The following is a 16,704-nucleotide window of genomic DNA, read 5'->3' as shown; positions in this document are numbered from 1 at the left end:
TCTCGATCTCCTGACCTTGTGATCCGCCTGCCTCAGCCTCCCAAAGTGCTGGGATTACAGGCGTGAGCCACCATGCCTGGCTTTTAAGTTTTGGTTTTTTTGTTTTTTGTTTTGTTTTGTTTTGTTTTGTTTTTTTGAGACGGAGTCTCTCTCTGTTGCCCAGGCTGGAGTGCAGTGGCGCGATCTCCGCTCACTGCAAGCTCTGCCTCCCGGGTTCACGCCATTCTCCTGCCTTACCCTCCTGAGTAGCTGGGACTACAGGTACCCACCACCACGCCCGGCTAATTTTTTGTATTTTTAGTAGAGATGGGGTTTCACCATGTTAGCCAGGATGGTCTCGATCTCCTGACCCTGTGATCTGCCCGCCTCAGCCTCCCAAAGTATTGGGATTACAGGTGTGAGCCACCGCGCCCAGCTAAAAATTGTTTTATAGTGACAAGGTCTCTTTATGTTGCCCAGGCTACCTTTCCTTTTTTTAAATTTAGAAATACTTAATGAAATTTCACTAAGGTGGTGTTTATACTCAGAATGCGTGTGTGTTTCACCACTGCCATGCCGCTGATAAGTCTTTGTCTAATTTTTTTTTGAGACAGAGTCTTGCTCTGTCACCCAGGCTGGAGTGCAGTGGCATGATCTCGGCTCTCACTGCAACCTCCACCTCCCAGGTTCAAGCAATTCTCCTGCCTCAGCCTCCCAAGCAGCTGGGATTACAGGCATGCACCACCATGCCCGGTTAATTTTTGTATTTTTAGTAGAGACAGGATTTCACCATCTTGGCCGGGCTGGTCTCTAACTCCTGACCTCGTAATCCATCCACCTCAGCCTCCCAAAGTGTTGGGATTACAGGTGTGAGCCACTGCGCCTGGCCTGTCTGCTCTTTTAAAATGTGTGGGTTTTGTTTAGAGAATGTGCTTTACACAGTGCCAAGCAGGTTTAGTGGGTGCTACTGCTGAGAACCACAGCCTGTCCAGCAGTTGCTGCAGAATACTAAATGGGTGCGTATCACAACAGTGATGTGCTTTTTTGCTTATTAGAAACAAAACTAAAACTAAAAACAAACCTTAAAGAATAGCATAACCAATGATTCCCGGCCCAGCCAGATGTTCTCCAGGGACCTTGAAAAGTAATGCCTAGTTTACCGTGCCTAAACCTCATTCCTGTTTACAGGCACCATTCTGTCTCTGTGGACCTCAGGGTATTTAATTTTACATAAATAAGGTTTTTATTTTATTTTTTTAAAAACCCTTATGGAAGGAGTTATCAAGGACATGTGGAAAAATGAATAGGACTTGTTCCTGTAGCATTCTGGCAAGGGAGCTGTGGCCGGGCGCGGTGGTTCATGCCTGTGACCCCAGCACTTTGGGAGGCCATAGAGGGAGGATCACTTGAGCATGAGAGTTTGAGACCAGCCTGGGCAACATAGTGAGACTGTGTCTCCATTTAAAAAAAAAAAAAAAAAGAGGTCGGGCGCGGTGGTTCATACCTGTAATCCCAGCACTTTGGGAGGCCAAGTCGGGTGGATCACTTGAGGTCAGGAGTTCAAGACCAGCCTGGCAAAATGGTGAAACCCAGTCTCTACTAAAAAGACAAAAATTAGGCCGTGCGCAGTGGCTCACACCTGTAATCCCAGCACTTTGGGAGGCCGAGGCGGGCGGATCACAAAGTCAAGAGATTGAGACCATCCTGGCCAACACGGTGAAAGGTGAAGCCCTATCTCTACTAAAAATACAAAAGTTAGCTGGGCATGGTGGCACATGCCTGTAGTCCCAGCTACTCGGGGGGCTGAGGTGGGAGAATTGCCTGAACTCAGGAGGCGGAGGTTGTAGTAAGCTGAGATCGTGCCACTGCACTCCAGCCTGGTGACAGAGCAAGACTCCGTCTCAAAAAAAAAAAAAAAAAAAAAAAGACTGGTATCTCCCTACATTTATGTAGCACTTCATAATTCACAAATTGATCTAATCTCAAAACAACCCAGTGAAATATAATAGTGGAGCTTGCATTTTCAAATGATGAACTTAGCTGGACATGGTGGTACATGCCTATAGTCCCAGCTACTCAGGAGGCTGAGGTGAGAGGATCACTTGAGCACAGGTATTCAGTGCTGTAGTGCACTCTGATCATGCCTGAGAAGAGCTTCTGTACTCTAGCCTGGGCAACATAGCGAGACTCTGTCTCTAAAATAAAATAAATACGCAAAACGATGAAACTAAAGCTCAAAAAGTTAGGCAAGTTGGCCAAGAACTCAGGACTAATAAAAGACAGGTAGGTGCAGGCTAAAGACTCAGGTCATCAGATTTTTATGCTGGTTCTCTTCTCAGTGAATTTTTCAGCTTTTTATTTATTTATTATTTATGTGTATATATATTTTAAAAAAAGATGACATACTTAATGATAAAGTCCTTACGTAGCTTTAAAATACATGCCTTTCAAAATATGGTTAGGCATGGGACGTTTTTCATGGCGTAAAAAGATGGAATATGGCCAGGCGCAGTGGCTCACGCCTGTAATCCCAACACTTTGGGAGGCCAAGACAGGTGGATCACCTGAGGTCAGCAGTTTGAGACCAGTCTGGCCAGCATGATGAAACCCCGTCTCTACTAAAATTACAAAAATAGCCGACGTGGTGGTGGGCGCCTGTAATCCCAGCTACTGAGGAGGCTGAGGCAGGAGAATCGCTTGAACCCGGGATGCAGAGGTTGCAGTGCACTGAGATCGTGCCATTGCACTCCAGCCTGGGCAACAAGAGCAAAACTCCATCTCAAAAAAAAAAAAAAAAAAAAAAAATTTGGGGGCTGTGAAGTTCTCTCTCCTATTTCTCTCTGTTCCCGTTTTATGTCCTCAATGTTTAGGGGACTGTCTCTTGAAAATCACTCTTAATTTTCATCAGAAATTGTAGATAAAGATAACTTTTTCTGGGAGTGAAAATTTCACTCCTAGTTTCTCATATGTAGAAGAAGTGTTTTTTGTTTGTTTGTTAATTAACGCTTATGGAAAGTTATCTCTATTTTAGAAACCTGTATGTAAATGTATTTTAGCTAATAGTTGGGATGCCTTCTAAAAGTCAGTTTGATAAAGGATTCATATGTAGGTCTATGTGTGTAATGATTAAAATAAATGTATCAACCATTGAGTATCAAAAAGAACTTAATATACTATTAATTTAAAAAGCCTTGCAAATACTTAACATTGTGAAGTATTTGAAATGTAGTTGGTCATGCAAGAACTTAGAGCTTAGTCAACACTTGAATTCAGAAGTGGTCATTAAATATACGTAGTTAAGATAGTAATAGAATCACTTTGGCCAAATGGTCATGATATTCAAGTGCAGAACTTACACCCAACTGTAGGATTAAACTGGTTATCATTAAGAAGTTAGTAGAATCTGGCTGAGCACGGTGGCTTACACCTGTAATCCCAGTGCTTTGGGAGGATCAACTGAGGTCAGGAGTTCAAGACCAGCCTGGCCAACATGGTGAAACCCCACCTCTACTAAAAATACAAAAATTAGCTGGGTGTGGTGGCACGTGCCTGGAATCTCAGCCACTTAAGAGGCTGAGGCAGGAGAGTTGCTTGAACTCAGGAGGCAGAGGTTACAGTGAGCCGAGATTGCATCACTGTACTTCAGCCTGGGCAACAGAGCGAGACTCCCATCTCAAAAAATAAAAGACAGAAAGAAATTAGTAGAACCTTTCTTTATTTGCTGTGGTTTTTTTTTTTTTTTTTCTGTAACTTTAAACACTGAGTTGCAAGCAATATGTAGTAAAAATTTTTCCCCAAGCATAAAAATGCAATCATTTATTTGAAAAACTCTGAAGTTGGGCAAGCCTTTTAAAACAGGCTCTAAGAGTCTAATGGGTAAAGCAGGGTATGCCTCACATTGCTTTAATTGCCAGAGCTGGGAGGGTCTGTTCATCTGTGCCTCTGAAGCCTGATGCAGATTCGGGAGCTGGTTTGGTTTCGCTCCCTTCTCCAGGCTTTCTCGTGTCAAAGAAGGGGCTCCAAAGCCAAAGCGCAAGGCGTGGATTTTTGGAGTCAGAATGCATCCTGTCAGTGCCCATGCAGTATTTCTGTTAGGAGTGAAAACTGGTTTGACAATAAAGCCCCCAAATTCTGAAGAGGTCCTGTGCTACTTCAGCTCATCCGGCTCACTGTGGGTTGCTAACTGTCTGACTGTCTCCGAGCTTGCGCTACTTACCAATGCTCATTTCACCCCTCTCTTTTCCCTTTCCTACTCTTGCTTCCTTTGCTATATCTGTGTGTCTTTAATGGTAAGACTAAAGAAAGTCTATCCACGTTATAATAAATAAATTTCATATATTTTTAGTAAACCAAATTGTTGTATATATTTTTTGGCTGCCTTTGTCCCTCTGTGTCTTGCTTTTGTTTTGTAAAATAGTCTCAGCAGTATATATATATATATATACACACACACAAACACACACATATTTCCTTTTTATATCTATATACAGCAAATAACTTCAGTGCAAATTTAGTCTCCTTACTGTATTTGCATTTCTCTTCATGGTTCTAATATTTGGTTCTTGTTATCTTGCATTTTTAAAGCTTGCCCAGTAACACTTTAAGGTATTTGCTTCATTACTGGAATTTATTTCTTATATAAGTAGTAAGGAAAGAATCTAGATAAAATGTTCCCTTGGGAGATGGAGAGAGATTTCTGGTCCCTCTATCCCTTCTTTCATATTATGTTTATTTTCCCTTCTTGATTTTTTTTTTTTGGTAATACCAAGTCATTCCAGCTAATGGCTTAATACAATTTGTGACTCAGATGTCAGTAATGTTGGCATAGACGGTGGTTTATTTTCGCCCCTCCTGGTGGTTTGCACAGTGGAATAGGGGCTTAGAGATGGCCTAAGAAGCTAGCGATGACGATGGGTCGCAAAGATGAGCTGCCAGAGTCTACTTACCCTGTCATCTGGTATATAAATCACAAGTCAGATTTCTTTCTTAACCATGCACATGTTGGTAACTTGTATAAGAAACATTCTGGCAGCCATCTCCTTAGAAAGCAGCCGGACTGAGAGGTTGTGTGTGTATGTGATTATGAGCAGAGTCTGTTTGGTGGCCCCAGAGAAGGACACCTGTCCCTTTTTCCTTCTGCCAGCTGGAGGTTTGTTTATTCCTCCCCAGCACTGAACATCTGTGGGATCTTGGCCAAGTAGAGTCCCGATTATAGGGAAATCTAAATCTCTTCTTGACAACCCCAAATCCTGGTATTTTTTTAGTAAAAACATTTAAAATTACATTTTTCAAATTTGAGTTGGATTTATAGCAAGTGAAGCTCTGGAAATCATTTTTATAACACAATCAATTACTAAATGCGTTTAATAGAAACATAAGAAACCCGGGAATTTTTTTTTTAAGATGGAATCTTGCTCTGTCGCCCAGACTGGAGTGCAGTGGCACTATCAGAGCTCACTGCAACCTCAAGCTCCTGGGCTCAAGCGATCCTCCCGCTTCAGCTTCCCTAGTAGCTGGGACAACAGGCATGTGCTGCCATGCCGAGCTTTTTTTTTTTTTTTTTTTTTAAGTTTTTGTAGAGGCGGGGGGGTCTCACTGTGTCAGCCAGGCTGGTCTCGAACTCCTCGTCTCAAACGATCCTCCTGCCTTTGCCTCCCAGAGTGCTGGGGTGACAGGCATGAGACACCGTTCCTAGCTGAAACCCAGGCTTTATTGCATTTTTCAGTGACATCAGATATTTTTACTTCCCAGATGACAAAAAGCGCCTGTACTTTCCTTTAAGTTACTGTTTTAACCTAAGCAAGAGCCTATGTCCTAACAAGGTGTTACTAGCTTAGTAATTTACCTGCACTGATGCCCACCCGTTTCCAGTGCGTGAGTACTGTTGGGGTTTTTAATTCAAGAAATTTCTGTCTCAGATTCTTTTCTTACTACTTCTCATTCTGGAGTGTAAGTGTAAGCCACACAATGAGATAAATACAACACTTATATTTTCATCTTTGTGTAGAGTTTCAATTTGCCATAAGTCATGAGATTTCTGTAACTTGTGTGCCGGATATCTTGGGTCTCACTAACCAGACATACATTCTGCCGTTTCTAACCTGGGCCTCAGTTTCCTGTTCCTCCAGTTGGTTCCAAAACAGACAACCAGTACATCCTCTGCATTTTCCCAGTTCCTTGGAATAGCAGCAGGTGTGATTTGACTTCTTGTGAAGGTTATGACCGCTCACTGATGATTGTCTCTGCTAATGCAGTATCTTAGGTTGTATGGCCTGTGGCCTAACCTAGGAAATTTTTCTCCGGTTTTGTTTTTCCTAAAGTATTTTTGTCATTTTCCTCTCGTGTTTCACACTGCATGTCACTTAAAAACGTTTTATTTTAAAATAATTTTAGATTCCAGAAGAGTTGCAAACATAGTGCATCCAGTTCTCATAGACCTTCCCCCAGATGCCCCTAATTGAACATCCTACACAGCCCTGGCACAGTTATCAAAAAACTAAGAAATTACCATGAACAGCATACTCTCAACTGAAACAAGGGACTTCATTCAGATTTCACCAGTTTTCTCACTAATGTCTTTTTGTGTTCCAGCATCCAAACTAGGATCCTGCCTTGTAGTTAGTTGTCATATCTCCTTCGTCTCCTCTGTATGTGACAGTTTCTCAGCCTTTTCTTCTCTTTAATGACCTTGGCATTTTAAAATGCAAGTTTTTATAACAAAACTTTTAAGTATGGCCAGGCACAGTGGCTCACGCCTGTAATCCCAGCACTTTGGGAGACCAAGGTGGGTGGATCACCTGAGGTCAGTAGTTCGAGACCAGCCTGACCAACATGGTGAAACCCGGACTCTACTAAAAATACAAAAATTAGCTGGGCCTGGTGGTGTGAGCCTGTAATCCCAGCACTTTTGTGAGGCTGAGGTGCGCAGATAACTTGAGGTCAGGAGTTTGAGAACAGCCTCGTCAACATGGTGAAACCTGCGTCTCTACTGAAAATACAAAAATTAGCCAGACATGGTGGTGTGCACCTGTAATCCCAGCTACTCGGGAGGCTGAGGCAGGAGAATCGCTTGAACCCAGGAGGCGGTGGTTGCAGTAAGCAGAGATCAAGCCACTGCACTCCAGCCTGGGCACCAGAGCGAGACTCTGTCAAAAAAAAAAAAAAAAAAACAACAACCCACAACTTTAAATAGGTACACATATGGAAACACATGCTAGCCTGCTCTTTGGGCTTTTTCACTGTGTCCTGTGTCCCTCCCTGTTCCTCCTTCATCTTTACCTTTTTCTTCCCACTCCCACAGCCCTCTCATTAACGGCCTCACCCCTGCCCTCTGCTGATAACCAAGTACTGAGTCAAGCCGAGAACATAACCAGGCGCTCTGAGTTCCTCCTTCCAGGCTCCCCACGCTTTCATTCTGCACCTGAGAAAACCATTGTAACATTTTCTGTTCTAGCCTTTATGGAATTACCACTAATTTCTATGAGCTAATTTAATGTCCTCTTCAGAGTCTATGGCCGGAAAGTAATAATCCTTCAGTTTGAGTAATAATAATCATCTTTACTACTGTTTTGGCCCATAACATCTTAAACACCCATTCTTGGAACTTGCTAAAAAAGTTACTGAAATTAGTGAGAACCAATTGATATTTCCAGCATAAAGCTGCTCTGCATGACATCTGTATAACTGCTTTGCATGTGTGTATTTTAATTGTTATTATTGCTTGGTAATAATTTATTCAAGAATTAACAAAATTCAACTCGGGGTTAGATTTTAGTAGAATATTGGGGAGGGTGCAACTGGTTTTTCTTTTTTAATTCTACCTCTTCCAAATTTATTAACTTGTTTCTTTAAGTTCAAATGGATACAATCATATGCAGACTCTGGCATGTCTATGCATAGGTAAACTTTTTCTCCCCTCACAGTAAGTAAAATTTCAAGTAAAATTTTGTGAGCATAATGGCCTTAACTCCCTATAAAACTTCCCTGTTATATATATATATATTTTTTTTACATTAACTAACGTTAATTATGTGTTTGTTCTAGAACAGTTGTACACTGACCAGTCTTTCGGCTGATTTGTGGAACTTTTAACTCTTTGGTCTTTTAGAGAATCCAAGTTCATAAAAGACGCAGATGAAGAGAAAGCTTCCTTGCAGAAATCCATCAGCATAACTAGTGCCTTACTCACAGAAAAGGATGCCGAGCTGGAGAAACTGAGAAATGAGGTAGAGTACCACACAGGGTGCACGAGCTTTCACGCTGCCTCCTTTTGTTCAAACGCCCAGCCTAAGCTAAACAACTGTGTTTCAGGTCACAGTGCTCAGGGGAGAAAACGCCTCTGCCAAGTCCTTGCATTCAGTTGTTCAGACTCTAGAGTCTGATAAGGTGAAGCTTGAGCTCAAGGTAAAGAACTTGGAGCTTCAACTCAAAGAAAACAAGAGGCAGCTCAGCAGCTCCTCAGGTAAAGGACGCCTGCCCAGTGCTGCTCTGTACACCGCGCTTCCTCCCGAGGAGCCCTTTCTAGTAGAGATGCTCTTTGAAGAAAGCTCTTGTGCTGCCCTGACCCTGACTCTCCTCAGCTCTTCCACCACTTACTCAATCGAGGGCTAATCCCATGTGCCTGCCATCCCCGTTCCTGGGCCTTCTTGTGGTCTGTCAGTGTTGTCACAAACCTATGATGATGACTGCCTGCTGCCATCCAGACTGGGGGGTCTTAAAGTTCACAGCAGTGCAGGAGAAGAGGTGGTCCCTTTGGTGAAGAAGGGCGGATTGCCTGTGTACATTCAGATGGACGTGACAGGCATTCTTACCCAGGAGTTAGCAGGCCTGAGGGAGAGCACGTGAAGGGCAGGGCTTGTGTCTGTGAGACCCTGTAGGGTCCCGCAACGGGACAGGAACTCATCCACATGTGCTCAAAGTGGTGCATCTGGGAAGTCCACAGGAAAATGAGTTTTGAACACAGGCCCTTTCCCTGCAGTTTAGATTGTGATTAAAAATATACATCTCTTCTCCCTCCACCTTTTTTTTTTTCTCAAATACAAGGTAATACGGACACTCAGGCAGATGAGGATGAAAGAGCCCAGGAGAGTCAGGTAACGTTCCTGCCTTATTGCTTTGCTTTCTTGCTATTTTTCAAAATCATTGAGTCTTTTGGTTTATTTTCCTTCTCATTTGATGCCTTTTGTATCATTTAGTCTTTTGAATGGGTAATACATTCCTCTAGTCCAAACATTAAACAGAATTATACATTAAATGTCCAAACCTTCTCTCTCCTGCTCAGTTCCCAACCCTGCAAACAGTTAATTACTGTTATTAGTGTCTTTCCTTTTCAGAGATTTTTTAAAAATGTGTACATAAGCCAACACTAATACAGTCTTCCCTCCCTTTTTTTAACGTAGATAATGGCTTACTCTACATAAACGGTTCTGCACTTATCTTTTTTATAGCTATGTAGTGTTCCATTACATGGATTTACTATAATTTAGTCAGTTCCCTATTGGTTGACAATGACCCTTGGGATGTTTCTGATCCTTTGGGTGTATTATAAACAATGCTGTAAGGAATTATCTTGGGCAGCTATCATTTGACGTATTGGTATTTCTGCAAGATGAATTCCTAGAAGTAGAATTGCTCTGTCAAAGGGTTTGTTACTCATCTTAACCTTAAAAAGACTGGTTTCTTGAAAACTCAGTCTCTTAAAGCAAAAATTAACAAAACAACTTTAGTTTTAAACTAAAAATGGGATTAGGCCAGGAATGGTGGCTCATCCCTGTAATTCCAGTGCTTTGGGAGGCCAAGGTGCGATGATTGCTTGAACTCAAAAGTTTGAGACCAACCTGGACATAGCGAGACCTCATCTCTACAAACAAAAAAAAACAAAAACAAAACAAAACAAAAAGCCTGCAGCCTGGGTAACAGAGCAAGACCCTGTCTCAAAACAATTAATTAATTTAAAAAAATGTTAAGGGCCTGGGTCAGGTGCAGGGGCTCACGCCTATAATTCCAGCTCTTTGGAAGGCTGTGGCAAGCGGACTGCTTGAGATCAGAAGATCGAGACCAGCCTGAGCAACAATGGCAAGACCTTATCTCTACAAAAAATAAAATTACTCAGACATGGTGACATGCTCCTGTAGTCCCAGTTACCCCAGAAGCTGAGGCAGGAGGATCACTTGAGTCCAGAAGGTTGAGGCTGCAGTGAACCATGATCATGCCACTGCACTTAGGCCTCACTGACAAAGGAAGAACCTGTCTCAGGAAAAAAAAAAAGGTGGGGTGGGGGGCCCGGGCACAGCAGCTCACACCTGCAATCCCAGCACCGTGGTAGGTCAAGGTAGATAGACCGCTCGAGCCCAAGACCAGCCTGCGCAACATGGGCACTTCAGCCTGGGTGACAGAGCAAGGCTCCGTCTCAAAACAGACAAAAATTTGTGGAAAGGGATTATATAAAGGCAAACTATTCTATATTTGGAAATATAATTGTATATAGCAATAAACATCCATCATTTAATTTTAATAATATATTTTGTATGTATTAGTCATGTTCAAAATTCAAAAGTACAAAAGCCACATTTTATTTTTAAATAAAAGAAAAACTCACCTTGAGATTTTAGTTGCCAGACACCTCCCTTGAGGGACATAAAACAATTCAACATTGTACAAACTTACCATGGATTAGCATTGTCCTCTTTGTATGTCTACTGGGCTTAATAACTAACAGTGTCTTCTCTTCCCCCTTCCTTTCTGCTTCGGTCTGTTTCATCTGCTGCTGACAACACTTTTCTTCCCATCAGCAAATGGTTCGTTTCATGTTTCCTAATTTGTGTGCACACGTGTGTGTGTGTGTGTGTGTGTGTGTGTGTGTGTGTGTGTGTGTAGTTTCCCACTATGCTTACATCCATATTGTGGCTTTTTCTTCTTCCTGAAATGGAGCTCTTAAAATGATGATGACTTAGAAAATGCACTTTGAGAAGTGAAGACAGACTCAGTGGGTCTGCCTTCATAGGTGGCCTCCATGATGCTGGGATATGCCGCAGAGAAAGACTGCAGTGACTGCTAACTTTGCTTCATAACTCCCCAGCAGGAGAAACAGACCAAATATTTCTTTAAAAAGTAAAATAGGCCGGGTGCGGTGGCTCAAGCCTGTAATCCCAGCACTTTGGGAGGCCGAGACGGGCGGATCACGAGGTCAGGAGATTGAGACCATCCTGGCTAACATGGTGAAACCCCGTCTCTACTAAAAATACAAAAAATTAGCTGGGCGAGGTGGCCGGCGCCTGTGGTCCCAGCTACTCGGGAGGCTGAGGCAGGAGAATGGCGTAAACCTGGGAGGCGGAGGTTGCAGTGAGCTGAGATCCAGCCACTGCACTCCAACCTGGGCCACAGAGCAAGACTCCGTCTCAAAAAATAAAATAAAATAAAATAAAAAGTAAAATATTTATGTATATATGTATGTGTATATCTATATATATTTTAAATATTATAAAGTGGGTTCTTTCAATGTAGAGAAATGAGATGTTTTTATTATTTGTAGAAGAAGGAAGAAATTTTTTGTTTTTAAGTCAAAATGCCCTTCGTTTGAAAGGAAATGTTCAGGACAAGAGTGGTCCCTCCTGTCAGCCATCTTGTTGTCCCTGCTGCCCCAGGGCTCTTGGCACAGGTGCTCACCCTCTGGCTGGTACCTGAACACCACCTAGTTGGCGTGCTTGGCTGTCTCTCCTCGGTTGGGAGGGAGCTTTAGCCTTCTCCATTTTCCCTGAGGACATGTTTACTTATTGCTCCATCATTACCAGTCAGTTGATAAATGACAGTCTGAAGGAAATTTCCATGTGACTTTTTCAGATCTACAGAACAGAAAAATCCTGGATGTATTGTAGAGTTTAATGGAAGAACTAACCTTTTTATGCAGAGAGAGAGAGGGTGTGTGTGTGTGTGTGTGTGTGTGTGTGTGTGTGTGTGTGTGTGTATTTATCTGAGATGGAGTCTTGCTCTGTTGCCCAGGCTGGAATGCAGTGGTGTAGTCATGGCTCACTACAACATCCGCCTCCTGGGTTCAGGTGATTCTCCAGCCTCAGCCTCCTGAGTAGGTGGGACTACAGGCACACACCACCACACCTGGCTAATTTTTGTATTTTTACTAGAGACAGGGTATCACTATGTTGGCCATGTTGGTCTTGAACTCCTGACCTCAGGTGATCTGCGTGCCTCAGCCTCCCAAAGTGTTGGGATTACAGGCGTGAGCCACCATGCCCGGCCAATATTTTTTATGTGGTAGAATGAAAACAAACTTGTGCCCATATATTCAGAAATGTAAGATTATGACTTTTGGAGAATGCAAGATTTTTTCTATTTGAAAAAAAATGTTTCTTATACTTTTTCATGAACCAATAGCACTCCACCAACCCACAGATTTAGATGTTTAGGAATAATTTCATCTGGGTGCGGTGGCTCATACCTTTAATCCCAGCACTTTGGGAGGCCAAGACTGGCGGATCACGAGGTCAGAAGTTTGAGACCAGTCTGGACAATATGATGAAACCCCGTCTCTATTAAAAATAAAAAAATTAGCTGGGTGTGGTGGCTTGTGCCTGTAGTCCCAGCTACTAGGGAGGCTGAGGCAGGAGAATCGCTTGAACCTGGGAGGCAGAAGTTGCACAGTGAGCCAAGATTGAGCCATTGCACTCCAGCCTGGGCAACAGAGCAAGACTCTGTCTCATAAATAAATAATTTCATGGCCCGGCACAGTGGCTCACTTGTATTCCCAGCACTTTGGGAGGCCGAGGCGGGCAGATCACCTGAGGTCAGGAGTTTGAGACCTGGCCTGGCCAACATGGTGAAACCCCGTTTCTACTAAATCAGACAGGCATGGTAGCATGTACCTGTAATCCCAGCTATTCAGGAGGCTGAGACAGGAGAATCGCTTGAACCCAGGAGACAGAGGCTGCAGTGAGCTGAGATCCTGACACTGCACTCCAGCCTAGGCAACAGAGCGAGAAAAAAAAAAAAGAATAATTTCATTTGCCTCAAAAAGAAATGAAGTTTACCCATGTTATACCTAGAAACATTTAATGAAGTGTAATTTAAATGTTTTTTAAAATATAAAATAGCATCTACTCAGGAACATTTGAAGAAATCTGAAAGGTATGAGGGGGTAAAAGAAACTGCCATAGTCTTACCACCACCACCTAGACATACCCTCATTTAAGTTCAGCTCTTTACTCACACAATCTCAGCATGCCTGTCCTTGGGGACAGTGAAAAGCATGGGTTCCTAATAGCCACTGTTGGCCCCTTCTGCACATTTTGCCACCAGAGCTTAAAGGTATAAACTTCATGACTTCTTGATGCTTCAGCTTATATATATTCTTGACATTTTACACATCTTTTTTTTTTTTTTTAACAAATCAGATTGATTTCCTAAATTCAGTAATAGTGGACCTTCAAAGGAAGAATCAAGACCTCAAGATGAAGGTGGAAATGATGTCAGAAGCAGCCCTGAAGGGGAACGGGGATGACCTGAACAATTATGACAGGTATTTCATATGAAGACATACTGATTGCTATAATCCCAGCACTTTGGGAGGCCAAGGCGGGCAGATCACTTAAGGTCAGAAGTTCGAGACCAGCCTGGCCAACATAGTGAAACCTCGTCTCTACTAAAAATACAAAAGTTAGCCAGGTATAGTGGCGCATGCCTGTAATCCCAGCTACTTGGGAGGCTGAGGCAGGAGAACTGCTTGAGCCTTGGAGGTGGAGGTTGCAATCAGCCAAGATTGTGCCACTGTACTCTAACCTGAGTGACAGAGCAAGACCCTGTCTCAAAAAAAGCCATACTGATTGGAACCTTAGTTTCATCAAAATAAATGTGTTTTTAAAATGAGCTTCTCTAGGGGATTGTAAAAAGACGCAACAAAAAAAACAATTGTTTTGAGGTTCCTTTGCCATAAATAGATTTCCGTAAATCTGGCAAGTGAGTGAGAGGAGACTACAAATGGTTTGATGTGAAAATTTTAAATGTGAGGCTGGCATGGTGGCCACACCTGTGATCCCAGCACTTTGGGAGGCCAAGGTGGGCAGATCACCTGGGGTCAGGAGTTCGAGACCAACTTGGCTAACCCGGCAAAACCCCATCTCTACTAAAAATACAAAAAAATTAGCTGACGGGGGTGGGGCGCGCCTGTAATCCCAGCTACTCAGGAGGCTGAAGCAGGAGAATTGCTTGCACCCAGGAGGCAGAGGTTGCAGTAAGCCAAGATCATGCCACTGCACTCCAGCCTGGGTGACAGAGTGAGCCTGCATCTCAAAAAATCAAACAAACAAAAAACTTTAAATGTGGAATAATGTACTACTTATACTGGAGGCTCACAGACTTGACCATAATTAGTCCTTGCTTAATTTTTTAAATTCTTTGCAAGTGTTCTTGTCTCTTCAGTTTCTTCTTACACATTTTCTGATTTCACACATTGACATTTGTAGCGATGATCAGGAGAAACAGTCCAAGAAGAAACCTCGCCTCTTCTGTGACATTTGTGACTGCTTTGATCTCCACGATACAGAGGATTGTCCTACCCAGGCACAGATGTCAGAGGACCCTCCCCATTCCACACACCATGGCAGTCGGGGTGAGGAGCGCCCATACTGTGAAATCTGTGAGATGTTTGGACACTGGGCCACCAACTGCAATGACGACGAGACCTTCTGATGAAGCCTCAAGTGGAGGACACGGCTCTCTCAGATGCACTCGCACTGACACAGCGTAACACCAGCATTGTGTGTGCAGACTCCAAGAGAACTCATGGTATTTTTTACCCCATCAGCAAATCTAGGAAAATATTTTGATCTTCAACAAATTGCCCTTTAGTCTCCCCTTATGAGTTAGAAGAATAAATATTTAGTAGGTGAGTTTTCACCTCGAATTTTGTTTTCTTGATTTTTAAGTTTGAAGACATTGCACCAGATGCCATTACATTTATTGTCCCCAGACCTCATAGAAAAATCCCTACCCTTACAATACCTTATTTAAGTAACTTTAAATTATGCCGTTACTTTTCATATTTGCACTAAAATATTTCCAGGCTGCATTTGTATATTTAGATTTTTTGGTTAAGCTTTGACACTGGAATGAGTTGAAAGAATGTGCCATTTTGCATTTTCATCTACTCATTTAAAGTATTTTATTCTTATTCAAAGAAATATCTGAGCTCTTTGCACTACCTGTTGTCAGTAGTGCCTTTGTTTCAGGCTTGATAATACTTAGGTGTGATTATAAAATCATGAAGCAGGTAAAGGGAGGGGAAAGTCCCCAAACTGCTGTGGGGACATTTGATAATCTATATGCTGCACCCACTTAATCTACTGTGGTGTTTTGTTTATTAGTTTTCCATAATTTCAGCTTCTATATACTATATGTATATATTTTTTAAAAATCTATATTTTGGGGAAAAAACATACACAATGTGTCTTTCTTTTTGGATATTTACCTTTTTGAAAAAGAAAACACTTAAAATGATCATTAGGACATAACGGACTAGGCCAGACATAGCATCATGCGGCTTTGCAGCATTTTCATTTGTTTGTTTTCCTTTTATTTCTTAAACAGATTTAAATAACTGGAGGAATTTTCTCCAATTTTGTTTCCTTCTCTAGCAGGTATCCCCAGCAGTCAGTTAACAATAAGCCAGTATAAAACACCTAAATTAACCAGTCTACAATCTTCCTTTACAAGTTTTTTTACTGTTTTTAGATGAATGTACGATGAGAAATTCAACATTAATAATTTTGGATTTTCTTATCACAAAAAAGAAAATGAAGGACCTCAAAGCACCAGAACAGTTTATCGACCAGTTTGAATCTATTTATCTTCATTTGAATGTCTTCTAAAATATGTAAAAAGGAATAAAATGTATCTTCCATGCTACATGTACAATAAGAACTTCTATAATTGTATATATGCCTTTGATGTATTTTCCCCTCAAGATGATCACCTGTGTGTTTGACAGTGAATATTAAATCTGTTACCAGTTGAAAGTTTTGGTTATAAATGTAATACAAATTGTTTCACAAACAGAAAACGTGTAAAGCAGTATTAAAATTTGGCCAAACAAGTGTTCTGTATCTACTTTAATAAATGGTTATTCGTTTTTGTTTTGTGGGTTTGGTTTTGTTTGAGACAGGGTCTCACTCTGTTGCCCAGGCTGTGGATTGCTGCAGCCTCCAACTCCTGGGCTCAAGCAATCCTCTCGCCTCAGCCACTGAAGTAGCTAGGACTACCGGCAAGTGCCACCACACCTGGCCAATTTTTTTTTTTTTTTTTTTTTTTTTTTTGAGACGGAGTCTCACTCTGTCGCCCAGGCTGGACTGCAGTGGCTCAATCTCAGCTCACTGCAAGCTCCGCCTCCCGGGTTGACGCCATTTTCCTGCCTCAGCCTCCCGAGTAGCTGGGACTATAGGCATCTGCCACCACGCCCAGCTAGTTTTTTGTATTTTTAGTGGAGACGGGGTTTCACCATGTTAGCCAGGATGGTCTCGATCTCCTGATCTCGTGATCCGCCCACCTTGGCCTCCCAAAGTGCTGGGATTACAACGCCTGGCTAATTTTTTAATTTTTTTGTAGAGAGTGAGTCTCCCTATGTTGCCCAGGCTGGTTTTGAACTCCTGGGTTCAAGCGATCCTCCCACCACAGCCTCCTACAGTGTTGGGAGTACAGGTGTGAGCTGTACTTGCCCAGCCA

General features: G+C 42.4%; 1 protein-coding gene across 2 annotated transcripts in view; it reads left to right on the top strand.

Moving 5' to 3' along the window:
• Nucleotides 1-16,114, top strand: part of CLIP1 (CAP-Gly domain containing linker protein 1) — a 152,810-nt gene extending 136,696 nt beyond the window's left edge. The window contains exons 21-25 of one of the 2 annotated variants that reach the window (XM_023205381.3): nucleotides 8,087-8,204; nucleotides 8,290-8,440; nucleotides 9,022-9,071; nucleotides 13,383-13,507; nucleotides 14,451-16,114. In XM_023205381.3, the coding sequence (XP_023061149.2) occupies nucleotides 8,087-8,204; nucleotides 8,290-8,440; nucleotides 9,022-9,071; nucleotides 13,383-13,507; nucleotides 14,451-14,676 (670 nt within the window). In that variant the 3' untranslated portion in view covers nucleotides 14,677-16,114. The remainder of the gene's footprint in view (nucleotides 1-8,086; nucleotides 8,205-8,289; nucleotides 8,441-9,021; nucleotides 9,072-13,382; nucleotides 13,508-14,450) is intronic. The other variant, XM_023205388.3, reaches the window with a different exon arrangement.
• Nucleotides 16,115-16,704: the final 590 nt, after the last annotated feature.

The sequence above is a fragment of the Piliocolobus tephrosceles genome, chromosome 10 (assembly GCF_002776525.5).
Source record: "Piliocolobus tephrosceles isolate RC106 chromosome 10, ASM277652v3, whole genome shotgun sequence".
Taxonomy (NCBI): domain Eukaryota; kingdom Metazoa; phylum Chordata; class Mammalia; order Primates; family Cercopithecidae; genus Piliocolobus; species Piliocolobus tephrosceles.
This window is presented reverse-complemented; position numbering and strand designations above follow the sequence as displayed.